This window comes from Chelon labrosus (assembly GCF_963514085.1).
Source record: "Chelon labrosus genome assembly, chromosome: 11".
Classification (NCBI taxonomy): domain Eukaryota; kingdom Metazoa; phylum Chordata; class Actinopteri; order Mugiliformes; family Mugilidae; genus Chelon; species Chelon labrosus.
In genome coordinates, this window is record NC_140344.1 from 21,708,360 (window position 1) to 21,725,389 (window position 17,030).

The following is a 17,030-nucleotide window of genomic DNA, read 5'->3' on the forward strand; positions in this document are numbered from 1 at the left end:
TTTTTTTTTAGAGTGGATGGAACGCTACTTACAATTTATAATGGCTTTAACTCTCCTGTCCTCTTGTTTGCGCCCGCTTGCCTATCAGTTTTTTTGTTTTGCTTTTGCAAGGTGCAGACGATGTGACTTTGCCGTGGGTGTAAAGTAGGTTACAGTTGACAAAAGCACGGGCTGGGAAAAACCCTGAACCTTTAGCCAGTTGTGCAGGTTAATGGGTGACTAGCTGGTTTTATTCTGGGGAAATTCTGCTAAAGAAATCTGGCCAAGTTAGATAAAGTTCAGTTCGCTAACAGGAGACCTTGCAGCATATAATTTTGTTGTACAACCTGCAATAAAGTTCCTTATCTCTTATGTCAACATATGTGAAGAAGTTTGCTAACTGTCAAGATCCAAGGGATGGGGTGATGTATGGACGAATAAAGGGGACTAAAGAGATGGGATGAAAGGTGTTGAAAGTGGAGAGAGGTGCGAGATTTCTCCTCAGGCAGTCTAAAGCTGGGACACATTACACAGCTTTCACGGTCTTTACAGATTTTAAAAAGACTGCATGATTTGTCAGACCAACTAAAAACAACTAAACGCATCAAACTCTTGTGAACTCTGTGGTCCAGGTTCACTTTGTCGCCATTCTCACGCACAGCAATGACAAACAGTGAGTCCTTGCCATCGTTGTTTTGATATTTGTGCGACTTCAAGTTGTCTTCTGACACTATTTCCCTTGTCCCACCCTCTCTTTCTCATCAGCGGTTGGCAACACGTGTTTGCAGTTACGTTGATTACGTCCAAATCTGGCTCAAGAAATTCCGATATGTTTGAGTGACTGTGCCTGAGGTCGGGTCGGGTCTGTTCCCCTCACACACTTGCAGATTTGCGTCTTCACCCTCTCACACACTAACAGACTTTTGTGCCAACTACCCATGCCTACTGTCCCCAACTAGTGCAAACTGGTGGAGACTTCGCCCAACTGGGAATAGTGGGTAAAATCTGCCAAGAAATCTTGGAGTTAGATATGTCTATATAGGAAGGAAACAGGAAACAGAATTATATCGGACATAGGCTCGTTCCCAAATGTTCTTTACCACGGTGTACCTAAAACAAACTTTCCCAGATAGTGAGAATACGTCCCGTGATTCCGATGAGGAGAGTTGGTGAAATGATGGAGTCTACAACATGTTAGTGCTCCCTCTGTTTTGTTTGTTGTTGGCGCTGTTGTTCTCCATGTTTTCGTGACTGTGCTGTAACTTAGTTACAGTCACGCCTCGATTTCTGCAGACCCCCCATTGCGTTACGTTAACAAACCCAACTAAATTACACTAAGCATGTGGCAATACATTTCTTTTTTTAAATCTCAAAAGGGCAAACACCAGCTACACATGAATCAGAACAGCTTGGCAGGGATCCACACACTCTGTTATATGTAAGCTGTGTTCATTTCGACTTACCCCCTTTTTTTTTTTCTTCAAATCCCTGTTTACATTTTGAATTCCTCATTCCTGCCGAAACAAGAGAAGCATTGTAGCAAGGAAGAAAAGAAAGTGATTGCATTGCTTAAATGCTTAACACAAAAACAGGTAACAGGTTGACTGAAAACAGAGAAAGAGTCGGTGACGCTGTTTACCCTGCAGGCTCGCGAGTTGTTTTATTTCTCTTTAAAGAACTACTAAGAAGTACTTTCCCATGTATTTCATGCATGACGGTTAAAACCAGATCCATTTTTTTTTTTTCTGTGTGCACAGACACAATCTGTTGGAGAGTTTATTAATAATAAAACCATTAGTGTACGCTGGTGACCAGACTCACCCCCGCCATCAGACTTAGTATTAAAAAAAAGAAAAAAAAAAAGCACCAACCTGTTTCCCTTTGAGGCATATCATCTGTTTACTCGTACATAAACTATAATGAACCCAGATACTCACTCGGCATCAGCAGCATCCCTTGCCACTGAGGGAACAGCTTGCAGAGCTGGTGATCAAGCATCGTGATTAAGCACCAACTGTGAGAAAACGCTCCGTGTGTTCAGTCCAATTCAGCCCAGTGCTGATTACACTCATCAGGGCCCCGTATGCTGCAGGGTTTGGAGGCACACCAACTGCTGTCTGAGATACAGATTTTTGCCAAAATTATTTAATTGCTGGACATATGGGCTGCAATAAAAGAGTGGGGCTTTGAAAAGGCGGAAAGGGAAATTAGGGTAATAGGAACATAAAATCAAATAACTCATCTTTACAGCGACTGTTTAGACTCTCCCTTTATTTGTTATTTCACTTTTTCTGGGTCACATTTTATGATTTCAATTTGTTCGTGTCGCTTTTGTTGCAGTACCCACCGCCGCCAGCTGTGTCGCTGTGGGAAACGAGACAACGCAGAGAAACCGTAGAGGAAGAAATACGTTTCATAACAAAACGTCACATCCTCTGACCGCTGCTAAAGGTAACTGATTTTCTAACAAGTGTTTTCGTAGATTTAATTGCACCTGCACATATTTAAACACTTTAGTCCTATAATAAGTCATATTTATTATGGCAAATCCCGGCGCTAAGCGACATGACACGCTGTCCCCAGAGCAGCGGGACTGATTTAGTCTCTTCTAGCCCTTAGCGAGCAAGCTGAACACCTAGCGCGATGCTTGAAATAAAATTACTGACCCAGATGCTAGGAGACGTTTATTTTGAATGAAAAGTCTCCACTGGCCCAGACAAGCTCTTAGACGATTTGTCTGCAGCGTGGAAACAAAGCACCTTTAGTTACAGCAAGTTAATTTCCAGTATGTCATCAGTCATAGTGTCAGACACTCAAGTTGGGTCATGTTTAACCCCTATGAAACACCTGGCTGCATCTGTGCAGGTTAGCCATTATGTTCCGAAGCGGGGCCTGGGCTTTGGTTTGATTGAAGTTTATCAACCAAGCATGAAGCAGCTGGAACATTAAGTCGCACAAATGCCTTTTAATCACCTTAGATAAACAGCTTATGGGTTTAGAAATAATAAAGGCGGTGGTCCAACACGGGTAGGACTTTCTCCAGGAGAAAACACTGTGGCTGGCACATTTAATTTATGCCACTTTTGTATTTTTGCAGTCCTGTTTAAGAAGCACTGATGGGTCTTTTTGTTCGGATGTCTCTCGTCCGTGTCTCAGTCAGCAGGATGCTCCGGGAATATCCCTGGTTCTGCATATCAGGAACAAGTTTTAGTGCTGCATGAGGCTTGTGTGACTCCAGGATGGGCTCAGCTAGACCCCTGACTTCACAGATTAATGCAGGAGCTACAACTGTTTGATAAATGTAAGAACTGGTTACTGTATGTGTCATTATTCAGTAGGGATGTCCCGATAATTTTTTTTTTTTGTCCCGCGATCATTTAATATTGAGTATCAGCTGATCTGATCTTAAATAAAAATTATTTTCCTCCCTTGTAGATTCATAAAGGCATTTCTGGTTTTACTATTCCCCTAGATCTCCTGCATTCTCCTGCAAAAACGCTGCATTCAATGTTTGTAGACCTTCCACGTTGCATAATTTTCAAATTACAATACAATTACAATACAACACAATACTCATTTTCCAGAGTATTGTGCTTCCACATAGCAGACATGTTTAGTCACGTGATTTTGGTTCTTCTTCTGGGATTTTTGGCAACTTTGATGCTAGCAACAAAACAAAAGATCAGGGCTTGTTTTTAAATGTCTGGATCTGCCCCGATACCGATCTTGACATCCCCATTATTTAGTTTCCTCTGTTCATTCAGAGAATGAGCCTTTTATTCTTCTGTCACTTACTGCAGCGTTTTCTCCATCACAGGTGATCAACTTCAATGCATCAATGTTGCGTTTGATTGCAACATCCCTGTGCCTCCGATGCCAACATATCACAGCTCTGCCTTTAAACCTCAGGTCATGTGCGACACTTAGCTCCGTGGAGAACCGGGAGACCGTGCAGGCTCTTTATGATCTCTCCGTGGACCTCCAGAAAGTCCGGCTGCTCAAGGGCTGGGTGCTGCATCAGAGTCCGGCGTACACCAAGGAGGTGGCTGACCTGCTGAAGGACATGGGGGCTTCGGGCCCCATCATTGCTCGGATCTTAGCGGTTCATCCTGAGGCTGTTCTCTGTGAACCGGAGCAGATGCAGACTCAGAGGGATCTGTGGATGTCTGTTTGTCCAAACCAGAGAGAGCTGGTTGGGATCATTGAGAAATTCCCAGCCTCCTTCTTCACCTCCTCCAGCCATCATGACAACCAGCGGAACAACATTGCTTACTTCCAGAGTTTAAACCTCAACAAACGAATCATCACTAAACTAATGGCCGGCGCTCCACAGAGCTTTAGCCGGCCTGTGGAGCAGAATGAAGTGATGGTCCATACCCTCCAGCAGGCCTACCAGGAGCTTGGGGGTGAGGAGGCCAACATGAAACTGTGGTTGCAAAAGCTTCTGAGTCAGAACCCGTTTGTTTTGCTGAAGCCCCCGGACATACTGAGGCAGAACTTGCTGTTCCTGAGAGACAAGGGCTTCAGCACGGCAGAGCTCCTCCGCCTCCTCTCCAATCTTCGGGGCTTTGTCACTGAGCTAAACCCAGACAGCATGCGTCGCACCCTGGCATACTCCCAGGACACGATCGGGTGCTCCGAGGCAGAGCTGCGGGACATTATCCTCAAGTGTCCCGCTCTTCTTTACTACCCTGAATCTATTTTAGATGAGCGCTTTAAGAGCCTCCTCAGCGCTGGGATTAGCATGTCTCAAATCACGGAGACTCCAACCGTGCTAGAACTGACCACGCAGATAGTGAGCTACCGCATACAGAGACTGAAGGCACGTGGTTATGACGTAAGGACGGGTAGTCTGCAGGTCCTAAACGGCACCAAGAAGGACTTTGAGATCAGCTTTGGCAAACTACAGCTACGCAGAGAGAGACCACTGTTTAACCCCGTCGCCCCTTTAAGAGCAGACGACTGACGTGGGTAGCATGGACTAATGAAGGCACGAACTAAAAGTGTAACTGGATATTTATTGTTCACGCGGTTATTGATACATGCACCGATCTGCCACAACATTACAACCACCTGCCTAATATTGTGTAGGTCTCCGTTGTGCCTCCATTGTGACTCATCAGAGAATGGACGTGGGCCTTCTGAGGGCGTCCTGTGGTGTCTGGCAACAGAATGATGTTAGTGGGATTAAGTTATTTACTTCTCCTGTCAGTTGTTTTAATGTTGTGGCTGATCGGTGTATAATTTGTATCAGATTGAAGTGTCTTAAGTATAAAGGTGCGTTCATTTCATGCCGTTACTTTATTATCAGACATGTGCATGTTTTATACCTTCCAGTGGTGCTATTTAAACTTACAAGCCGGACTGACTCTGTGTAAAGTCTGACTTGTGGTTGTTGTTTTCTCATGTGATCAAATCTGGGATCACACCCAGCTACACTTACAACACAGTTTGTTCTAGCGCCGTGCCTGCTGCCAAAATCTCCCACTCTTTGGAATGTAACGTAATTAAAATCCCATTAACAAGCTACCTATGACGTTTTTGCAGACGCCGGTTTTTCAGGTAGTGTGAATTTTAACAGCTAGATCTAAAAAAAAAAAAAAAGTTTCACTTCTAGTTCAGACCAAAGACAGCTGCGATTGCACGCCAGCATTTACCCTTCATTAGTAGAGTCTGATGATCAGTGCACTTTTACTACAAGTGTAAATTCATGTGACGAGACGAGGGTGGATGTGTAAAGACTTCCTAGAGTGATGCCGGGGGGGGGGGGGGGGGTGAGACAAATGCAGATTGCACTTTGTTGTCACAATTTCCGCAGAAGGCGAGGTGAAATGAAAAAATAAAATGATTGCAGCTTAATTACGAGTTACCTCATTACAATAGCGCCGCATTAAAACGCTGCGCGACACAAGAGCGTAATGACAGATGCGCTGACTTGTCTGTCAAGTGAATTACTGAGTAGAACTGAAGACAAACAAAGCTTTTCAAATCATCTTATTTACAGCCCGTGTGGAAGTGTCTCATTTTCACACAGTGTTCTTGGCAGCACAACTGTACCCTTTGGGAATGAAACCTGACTGAGTCTCAGATTTTTATTGTTACTCTACAGATGGAGGTGCTTTATTGTAGGCTATTTCCCTACTAAAAAGTCACTTAATTATCATTTCCGATGAATTCAAATGCACACACACGCACACACACGGTGAGGTATAAAAAGGGAATCACATTCCTTTCATCTGAATCAGAAGCGGTTTATTTGAATGCTCTCTTTGTACCCTGTGTTGCAATCTTTATTCAAAAAGCAGTTACAGTTCATTGATGTAAAAATTATCTTCCATTATATTTGGACTTATTAATTAAAGGCGTGTCCGCATTTATTTGAGCGTAAGCCACAAAATCGATACACAATCACACTGGGCGTTGTCTAAACCAAGCAAGAGCGAGGTAAAATGTTCCCCGTCCAATTTTGAATGCGTCATAATGCTTCCAAGCCCTTGAAACGGGCTTAAGAGTGGCTTTTAATGGGAAGGAGCATCACCGCTAATGAAGCCGTGACTTTATGCCTCAAGGTTTGCTCTCGCGTAGTAGACGATGGGGGTCACAACAAAGACAGAGAGGACTCGCGTGTCCAGAGGGTTGGAGGTGTACGTTAACAACTTCCACTCCCCATCTGCTGATGCCTGCATCGCTCACCATGGTCCCGTAGTCATGGCGATAGCCACTGGGCAGATGATTCAAAAGCGAGTGCATCTGGTAATGAATCTGAGCTCAGCAGATGGATGCTTGACTAGAGTTCATTTTCCAACCATTCACAACATGGAACCCCCCCGGGAGGCTACAACATTCCCTCAAGTACACTGCAGCTACTGAAGGTTTCTAATTTTACACAGACATCGCTGACGTTTGCTTTAATTCATCGCGTTTCAAGGTTACGGCCTGAGTCTTTCGCCGCTGCTGAGTAATAAATACAAGGAGTTAATCAGGACGTATCAAGGCGAGGCAGATGAGACAAGGCCTCAGGTGAATAAATGCAAGTCACCTCTATCTCTTCCCCCGGCGTCCTCTTGTCCTCCGTCGACAGCCCTGTCATCCCGTGCTGAGCTCGTGAATTACACGGGCGAGCCGGAGAGGTTAATGAGAGCGAGCATAAATTGTCCTTTTTCATTTCGAACACGCCACCGGTTGATATTAGCCACGCTTAACACACCGCTTTTATGGGTCATATCTCAGCGGAAAACGGATGACATCTGCAATTAGAAGCTGTGATTTCCAGCTGAAGCAGGAGCGTGGAGGACCGGCGCCGCGGTAAACACGCTTTATTTGAAGTCAGTGGGGGTGGGAGGAATTTTTTGCTTAGATGCTGCTGTATTTTCTTCAAAAGCAGTTAATGTAGGTGGAAAATAAGCTTCTTGCAACATGAAAAAAAAAAATCCACTGTGACTCAAAGAAGACAAAAATACAATATCTCATATTCACCACAAAAACAAAATTACAATATTTTAAGAAACTACTAAGTCTGGATTCTGATTTGTAGCTTTAAAAACAAGTTTAATAACATGGAGTATTTATATATGCATCATAAAGTGGGTTTTCAATGCCCTCTCATCTCCAGCAGTTTTTTTTCTGTCACTACTTGTCTCTTAAACCTTCTTTAAGACCGCGATGACACAACACAAATATACAGTACACTCTGCAGGAGGGAAATAAATGTCACATTGATGGACGCCTCAGTGACAAAAGGTAAATAAGTTCCCATATTGCACGCTCAGTCTGAGATGCACGGCTCTAAAATATCTGTCACCGGCTGAGATTTAACTGGCGGAGGCTTGCAGGCTGCTGGGCATCGCTCTTTCATTCGTGACTGATTTTATCATTTCATTTGATCATTTAAAGCAACGGCTGTCAGTGCTCGTCCCACAGATAAGTCAAATTTGCAATGCCGGGAAGATAACAGGCCGTTAAAGCTCAAGACATTTTGACAAATAAACAAATTACCAGGCCTGGATATGTCGTAAGTTCCCAGAGCTCCAGTCTGGAAAGAGAAAGCAACTAGTGAAAGCGATAGAATGGTTTATACTGGCATGCATGATCATCTGCACGTCCATCATCACTATTTTGTAGAATTATCAAGAATGTCAGAGAAACTCGGCTCATAAAGTGGCTGCTAAAAGTTATTTTAAGCAGCCATCTGCAGGCGTTTGCACAGACAGGTAACATGCGACACTAAAATCCAGTAGCGTACTGATCTGGCATATCATTATGACCACCTTCCTAATATTGTGTAGGTCTCCCTTGCGCCTCCAAGACAGTTCTAACTCATCAGAGATGGACATGGGCCTTCTGAGAGTGTCCTGTGGTGTCTAGAAACAGCATGTTGTTAGTGGGGGGGCCTTTAGGTCCTACGGGTTGAGGTGAGGGGCCTCTGTGGATCATCCCACAGATACTTGATCAGTTTGGGATCTAGTGAATTTAGAATGCCAGGTCAACATCTTGTGCTCCTAAACCGTTTTTGTGTGTGCCTGTGTCAGGCTGCATCTTGCTGGGGATGGCTGCTGCCATCAAGGAGTGTCATTGCTATGGGGTGGGAGTGCCTGGTCTGGTCTGGTCTAGGTGGGTGTTACATGTCTAAGTAACATCCACACGAATGCCAGGTCCAAAAGTTTCCCAGCAGAACATTGTATTATCAATGTTATTTACTTCTCCGGTCAGTAGTCATAATTTTATGACCTGTGTTGCATATTGAAAATATCTCACTGTACACTCTGATCAAATGCTAACCCTAACCGTCCACTATTAGAACAAACAAAAGTTTGGCATTGTCATTGCAAAAAAAGGATTATCCTGAAGGAGTGGAAATCAATCTCCACAACTTGTTTTAAAAAATGGCTAAAGGAGATCTTGTCCTGTCTGTGCCTTGAAGAAATACGTTAAATTCTCAGACGCTCATTCCAAATATCTTAGTATTTAGGAGGCCTTTATTGGCCATATTGCTTACCTTGTGTGTAAACTACTGTTTACTGTAGTATTTATATATTTTTTTACTACTGGCTGCAGGTACAACAATACATTTCACTGTGCATTGTACTATGTATAACTGTGCATGTGACAAATAAAATCTATCTATCTATCTATCTATCTATATTAAGGGAAAGAGCAATGTTAAATCTCCTCCAGTGTGTCTGGTTTGCAGGACTCCCATGACTTGGGATCTTGTCGCTGAAGTTTTCTCTGGAAACTTTCACTAACTACATCAAATGGTATTTTTTATTTGTTCTTGACTTTCCTTTCCTGTGCTTTCAGTCTTAATACTGGGAATCCTCTTTTCATATAATATTATATTATATATTATTATAATATTTCTGTGTTGCAGCAGACAGTTAGATAAGTATTCACCTGTCTGTCCATGACTGTCTGCCTTTGTCCTGTCTTAGGTAAATTACAGTGTCACAGTGTTGATTCGGTTATTTGTGCAGCTGTGACAATAGGTGCAGGTGTTCTGGACCCAGACTTTTCGTGCAACACCACCACGTGCTTTGGTTTCAGGGTCCCGGTATCGTTAATGCTGGCTGGGAGTCCCTGGGGAATGTTCTATCTTGCCATGTGGGATGGACTCTGGGATGGTTTCCTCTTGTGGCCATTACTACAATTACTACTGAAGTTCTTATTAACTAACCAGAGCGTTTGCAGCACCTCAAAGATCTACACATGGAAACTTGAAGAAGGGTAAGATTTACCCTTTCTCAGAAGTGTCTTTAAAAAAAAAAAAAAGATTGTTTAGCTTTACAACAATGCAGATTAGCGGTAAAATGTTTGTGACCTTTTCCTCGGGAAACAGGAATATTCTGCTGGAGTTATAGAGAGTAATTCAAAGCATTATTCGAGAAGCTAGCTGTGAGAAGACCTCTTGGCTTTCCTCATTATACTGTTTACAGTCCAATGCTCGTTTTATAATTAGGTTATTGCAAAAAAAAAAAGGTGCCTATTATGGTGTCATTTACTCTCTACTGATTCCTTCGCTCCGATCAAAGCTGGTGTAGAGACCCTAAAGCATAGATTTAATTAAATTGGGGTGTGTTCCTGATCAGAGGGAGGCAGCAGGAAACTCAGAGAAGAAACTCTCAACTTAAAAAGAAGTTGGAGCAACTTGAAAAAGGAGCTAGGGAAAAAAAGGGAAGTGCAGAAGGAGGACATTAATGATCAGGGCCCATGTTCCTGAAGATTCTTAAGAAAATTAAGAAAGTTCTTAGAATCATGATGAATTTCCCCTCAAAGTTAAGAGTAGATCCTGGTAAAGGTGAGATCTGTTAAGAGCAGGGAGGAGGACTATTAAGAGGCTTGGGAGTTTCTTAAGCAGAGTAGAAAATGGCACTAAGGATGCATTTATCTATTGTGCTATATTTTTCCTGTTTCTTGGCTTGTAGTCTGACACTGGGGCCGAATCTACCTCTCAAAATACTTTTATTTTCATTGACCAATTGAGCCAGAAGCAAACACTGTTCATCTGTCCAGTTGGGTTTCCTACTTCTTTTCTTCTCCGTTGCTGTTCGGTTTGTGGAAGATTTGAACGCCAACCAACTCTGCTTCTTATAGGCCAGTTAGCAATCACAGAAACCGATGAAAGCTGAGCCATTTTACCCTCGTTAGTACCAAATGAAGTGCAAACAGGTACGAGCCTCCTATTGGATAATTACTGCATGGGTGATTATCTTTCAGCTGGCAACAAGTCATTTAACCCCAACTGATGCAATGAGTAGCTTCTCATTTCTTAAACAACCATGCATGCATCAAGCAGAGAAAACATCTAAGGAGATCGCAGACACTACTAAAAGCTGACTGAATATATACTGTATGACCAGGTTATTCCATCAATGGATCATATTCCAAGATGACAATGCCAGGATTCATGGGGCTCAAATTGTGAAAGAGTGGTTCAGGGAGCATGAGACATCATTTTCAAACATGGATTGTCCACCACAGACCTTAACCCCATTGAGAATCTTTGTGATGCGCTGGAGAAGGCTTTGTTCAGTGATCAGACTCTCCCATCATCAATACAAGACTTGGTGAAAAATGAATGCAGCACTGGATGGAAATAAATCTTGTGACACTGGAGAAGCTTATTGAAATAATGCCATAGTGAATGTGTGTTGTAATCAGAGCTAAAGGCGGTCCATCGAAATATTAGAGTGTGGCGACTTTTTTTTGGTGGGGCCTTTTTTTTTTTTTTTGGCCAGGCAGTGTATTATTTATAATTATATAGAGATCTCTTCATAGAGATAAGATTCTATGATTAAGTTGATTCAGTTGATTTGATGGTCCATTCTATGCCCATTATCACCAAAATGTGTTTTTATCTAGCTTTTAGGATCAACCAATCACACCTTTTGAAATGACGACTCACATCTAGCAACGGGGTCAACCACACCTCCTCACTAAGATAAGTTTCTGTCCATTCCTTGCTCAGAGTTCTCTGAGAATGTCCTGGACTCACTCCTAAACTAAGACTCCCTGCTAGACTAAGTTAGGAGCCCTCTGAGAGGATCCACAGAATCTTTAGGAATACAGGCCGAGACTTTCTCTCCCTTCTCTCACTGATATGCCTCCATCTAGTGGTTAAAGAGACGACACACGCAAATGAGTATGGATCATTTTATTCAAGGTGAAACAAAAAACAACAAAAAAAAACACCGTCGCATCCGTGAGTTATTTCTCTCTTACAACTCACCCTTTACCTAAAACCGTAGTCAATAAATATGTGTCTCACTATTTCTAGCAAGCTGTAACATCTTCTCCGTGTTTAAATAAGACCCATTACCGAATGAAAGCGTGGGGGGGTAATTAACTTTCTCAACTGGCACCTGTCATGTTGGCTGAGAAAGGAGAGATCTGCAGTGAAACCCAGACTACAGGCTGTCGACTGACGAGCGTGTTTTCTGTGCAGCTGCAGCATTGCTGAGGAGGAGGAGGATGAGATGGCAGCGCTGACAACTGACAGGGTTTTTTTTTTTTTTGTCTGTTCTTTTTTTTTTTTTTATACTAGATCTGATCAGAATATCTTGACAGGCAGCAGAAGTAGGGTGCATTTTAGAACACTTTAGAACATAAATAAATTCACAAAAGGTAAAGTGCATGTCCTCGCAAGGTTTCGTGGACTACAAAGGTCATATTAACGCTGACTGGAATGCTCAGTGACTATATTTTAGCAGGTTTTAACAAGCTTTAATTGAGTTGGTTCTGCGAAAATGTTATTGGCAGATAAGGCTTTCGGTGAAATACTGAATTTTCTGGTCATAATTTTTTCTTTTTTAAATCTAAACAGCATCAGCTGTCTCTTTCTTGAACACTTGGTATTTGTACTTAATGCCATTCTCCTCTTGAATTTCACTCGGTACGCCAGGAAATCTAATTTGGAAACAGAAGAAAATAAGTGTATGAGTTCATGAGTATACAAAAAAAATGAGCAAGACATAAAATAAAACGATAAGAAGTAGCAACGTGCAATGTAAATATCTTTTAGAAATCATTCATTTAGATGTGAATGAGCTTTTAATTTGGAAGAAAACATTCATTCATTCATTCATCTTCTGTAACCGCTTGTCCTGTGAAGGGTCGGGGGAACAAACCCCAATTTAATCACCAATGAACCTAACGAGCATTTCTTTGGGCGGTGGGAGGAAGCGGGAGTACCCGGAGAACCCACGCAGACACAGGGAGAACATGCAAACTCCACACAGAAAGGCCCCAGTCGGCCCATGGATTCAAACCCAGCACCTTCTTCCTGCGAGGCGTATTTATTGCTTCTAATAATAGAAATCTAAGCCTCAACCTTAAGAAAACAACATTCACTGGTTTATTGTTCAGTGTAATTAAAGCGAAAAAGCTGCCCGGCGCTTTGTTTGGCGTCAGCAAATCTTGCCAAGCTGACGACTGACATTCTGACAGATTCTGCTGATGTTGACTTTGTCATAAAAAAACAAAAAATCCCTTTCTCATGGGGCGTTGTGTGAAGGCTGGCTGGGCGTGTATAAGAAAAATAACTCTTTTATAACCGCTCAAACGCCTCCGGATCGGGACGCCCTGCATTTCTGTGGCCTGGAGATGAAATATTAAACTCACCTTTCTTGTAATTTAAACAGATTTCTGTTGAACTCGGGGAAGAAGACGTCACAGTCAAAGTCAGCCATGACGTCCGTCAGATAGAGCAAGTCACACCACGGGTGCATCAAAGCATCCTGGTTAGAAAGAAGGAGGGGTGCAGGTTGTTAACCCTTTACATCATCTTTTGTTTTTCCCCATGCATACAGTCCTACAGTATCAGTTTGTTCCAACAAGTTACGGTGGAATGATGTGTGCACTGAGAGAGATACTCAAACAGAAGCTTTTTATGAAATACCTAATTGTTTTCCATGATCTTACTTTGGATTCAAATGCAACTCTTAGTAGGAGTTAAAGTGATGGTTGAATTTTTATGATACCACATGAGCTAAAATGCCCTTAGCACCAGAATTCCCACTAATTCCTGCACCCTCTCCACATTTGTTGTGTCTCCCAAATGTCAAGTAAACACTCAAACATGACCAATGGATAAATTCCTGTTGACATATTTGGTATCTTTGTGAATCTGAAACGTTAGATTTTACCTGAGAAGTCTAAAATTGACAAGGTGACTTCAAATGTCGTGGCTTCAAATGGCACTAGAAAAATTGAACAGTCTCCTTTTATCGCAAACCTGCTTGTGTGAGATCGTTTCAAAGTTTTAGGCAAAGTTCGCAAAGTCTTGTGAGGACTTTGGGTGGAGCAGGGAATCGTGTGAGGTCAACAGCTACATGTATTAATAATAATAATTATAAAAAGGAGCATGCCTGCGTGGCCTGTACCAAAGACTGTAGGAAAAAAATGGACGACACATCTCCACTTCCTCCTATTGGTCAAACTGAAGCTAGCAGTACTGTCTGATAATGGAGCCGCGTTATTGATGACCTGCCCACACATCTGCCCCTCACTCACATTTGGTTAATGCTGCTCTCTACTCGACCTCCACCCGTTACGAAGAAATGCTGGATTATACAGCGATCAGGAATAACATTATGACCACCTTCCTATTATCGTGTAGGTCTCCCTTGTGCCTCCAAAACAGTTGTGACTCATCAGAGAATGGACATTCTGAGGGTGTCCTGTGGCTTCTGGGGGTGTCCTGTGGTTAGTGGGGGCCTTTGGGTCCTATGGGTTGAGGGGATACTTGAGGCCAGGTCAACATCTTGTGCTGTTCGTCATGTTGTTTTGAGTTGTTCCTAAACTGTTTTTGTGTGTGTGCCTGTGTCAGGCTGCATCCTGCTGGGGATGGCTGCTGCCATCAAGGAGTGTCATTGCTATGGGGTGGGGGTGCCTGGTCTCATCTAGGTGGGTGCTACATGTCTAAGTAACATCCACATGAATGCCAGGTCAAAAAATTTCCCAGCAGAACATTGAATTGTAACAAGTTGGTCAGTGTTATTCACTTCTCCTGTCAGTGGTTTTAATGTTGTGGCTGATCGGTGTATACTGCACTTACTTTTTTAACTCAATCACCAATATGGATTCATTCTTTATAAATGCTAACTACTGACTGCCAACTTATTTCCCTGCAGAGCTTTTTCTGCAGCCCATTATCTGCACACACTACGTAATAAAGTGAAAACACATTAAAAGCTTAACAAGTCACATTTACTCAAATACCAAAGGCGTGACGTGCTGGCTGCCGCATGCTTCCAATCAAAATTCAAGACTGAGATCACATCCAGAGAAGGGAAGAGCTGGGAAAAGCTAAAGTTTATGTTTAAATGTCATCTGATAACATGTACCTGTATAACCTGCTGTTTTGTGACAAAAACAGAGATGATGTAACGTGTGAGCTGAACACTCCCACAAGCTTGAGCAGATACAGAGCCTGTGTCACATCCACCTCAACCTGAATATATCGGCCACAGGACTGAAGAGGCCACCTGAATTAACTGTGAAACGTCTTCAACAAGAACTAATTCTGAATCCAGATGCCTTGGTTTTAGCTTTGTTGTCAGATATCTGACACTAGAGGACACATTTTATGTCCAAGCTGCAGCTTAAATGTAAGGCAGAAAACAGATCAACTGGGTAGAAAACTGCTGCTACAAAGGAGTTTTTCGCAGCATGCATTTTTTTGTAGCAGTTAAACATGTGGTTTCCTTTTGTTGAGCTCACGCACACTAAACATTTTGCAGTGCAGAACTACGCCGCACAGTGTTAGACTGCTTTACCTCGTAGACCCGTGTCCCACCAACAACCCAGACGGTCTCTATTAAGCCGGCGAGGGGGGGCTCTGCAGCCAGGCGGACGGCGCTCTCAAAGTCCTGACATAAGAAGTGGGCGTGATTTGGAACTGTGCTGAAGAATAAAGAGGAGAGACGTCACAGACGACATTGAGATTGGATCGTAGACGAGTTTGCGTATGTGCTTTCGTACTCACTCCAGGGTTTTACTCAGCACCACGTGCAGAATATTGGCCAGTGGGAACATATTTTCTGGGTGGGAGTCCCAGCACAGTCTGCCCCAGACCATCATGTTCAGCTTTCCTATAAGAGACAGAATAACATTAAATAAAACCAAGAAAGGAAGGGCTGGGAATCAAAGCTTTAACATTAAATTGTGCTCTTCTTGTGTCATAATATCACCCAATATTACAGCCTGATTGGCTCAGATCGCAGTTCCACAATTGAATTATATAATTTTGACTTGTAATAGTGCAGGGACTTGAACTAAAAGACATATATGGTTTTGGCAGCTGTATTTAAAAGATGAGAATGACACCCTGCCCCTGTATGAGGAATCTAGAGCCTGATATGACATAGCACAGAGGAATACCTGGTCTCGATACCCTTGTGACAGTGTTCAGGAAGTACTGGAACTCAGACCTGTGGAAGTCACAATTCCAGCGTTAAGACAAACAAACAAAACAACAATTTAAACACCGCTGCACACGGAGCAAAGAGATAAATACGTGACATTTAAGACTATTTCTAGCGCTCTGTATAACCGTCACATTCATTCATGTACAAATGGTACCTGTGAAACATGATGTTACTGCAAATGAATTTGTGTTTGGAAGATTTTTCTGAATTAGGTATTTGAAAAATCTGACACAGTTTTATGACTTTTTTTGTGTGTGTTTTCAGTTTATGGAACAATGATGTGACTGAAAATCCCAATTACACCGTAAAAGTGTTTATCTAAGGCTGCTTTCATGGAATACATGGAATAGTTTGCCAAATTTTCTGCACAGCGGTCTGCAAAGGTTGGAGTGCAAAAAAACAGCAAAAAAAAACAGCAACAAATACACATTTTCATTATGAAATATGAGATTGCAAGTATTACAGCCTGCATTACGCATAGGAGGGTACATGTTTGAGATTTCGCCAACAGATGTTTGCGTCCTGAAGGTTTCGACTCTTACGGTAAACTCCAGGGCAGTCGTCCATCCTTCCCGATCCCCCTGTCGTTGCAGACCGCTGCTATGAGGCGGACAGGTTTCTTCTGCGCGTTGATCGCTTCCATCTCCGACGTGCGACAGTCACGCAGCCAACCAGGTACCTATTCGGCGTCGGTTCTAGACCTGCACAGGAAACTGCGTGTGCTTGTGGGACGGATGAATTTATGGAGGTTTGTGCTCAGCTGTCACCGCCCACCGAGCGCCAGCTGCTATTGGACACGGTGCAGTTTCGGTGCATCCTAAACGGATTTTTATTTTATTTTTTTCGCTTTCTTCGACCCGAGGGCATCACAACTGTGTGATCACACAGCAACGTGACTCCCTCGCGAGGAGCACGGAAAACAAACTGATTTACATTTTTATTTATTTATTTTTTTAAATTGTGCACAAAGGAGGAAAATGTCAAGTCAAGAAGGAAAAAGTGAAAAGATAAATTGTTAATCATTAAAGAGTGGGTGCAAAGTGCATATTAGTAGGCTAATTAAATAAAAAATATATAAATAGACCTAACGTTAGTATATGTCCACTAAAATGAAGAAACATAATAAAA

The 17,030-nt window shown here is 42.6% G+C and overlaps 2 protein-coding genes across 2 annotated transcripts; one reads left to right on the forward strand and one right to left on the reverse strand.

Moving 5' to 3' along the window:
- The first annotated feature begins 3,258 nt into the window (after nucleotides 1-3,258).
- On the forward strand, nucleotides 3,259-5,725 carry mterf2 (mitochondrial transcription termination factor 2). Its single transcript, XM_084555447.1, has 2 exons — nucleotides 3,259-3,280; nucleotides 3,797-5,725. The coding sequence occupies exon 2, from the start codon at nucleotides 3,818-3,820 to the stop codon at nucleotides 4,943-4,945; it is 1,128 nt and encodes a 375-aa protein (XP_084411573.1). The 5' UTR covers nucleotides 3,259-3,280; nucleotides 3,797-3,817; the 3' UTR covers nucleotides 4,946-5,725.
- A 5,889-nt stretch (nucleotides 5,726-11,614) lies between these two features.
- LOC311496299 (dihydrofolate reductase) lies at nucleotides 11,615-16,596 on the reverse strand. Its single transcript, XM_084556102.1, has 6 exons — nucleotides 16,445-16,596; nucleotides 15,856-15,905; nucleotides 15,461-15,566; nucleotides 15,252-15,378; nucleotides 13,096-13,211; nucleotides 11,615-12,381 (listed from the first exon to the last, which is right to left on the reverse strand). Exons 1-6 carry the CDS (start codon nucleotides 16,543-16,545, stop codon nucleotides 12,291-12,293), a joined length of 591 nt encoding a protein of 196 aa, XP_084412228.1. The 5' UTR covers nucleotides 16,546-16,596; the 3' UTR covers nucleotides 11,615-12,290.
- Nucleotides 16,597-17,030: the final 434 nt, after the last annotated feature.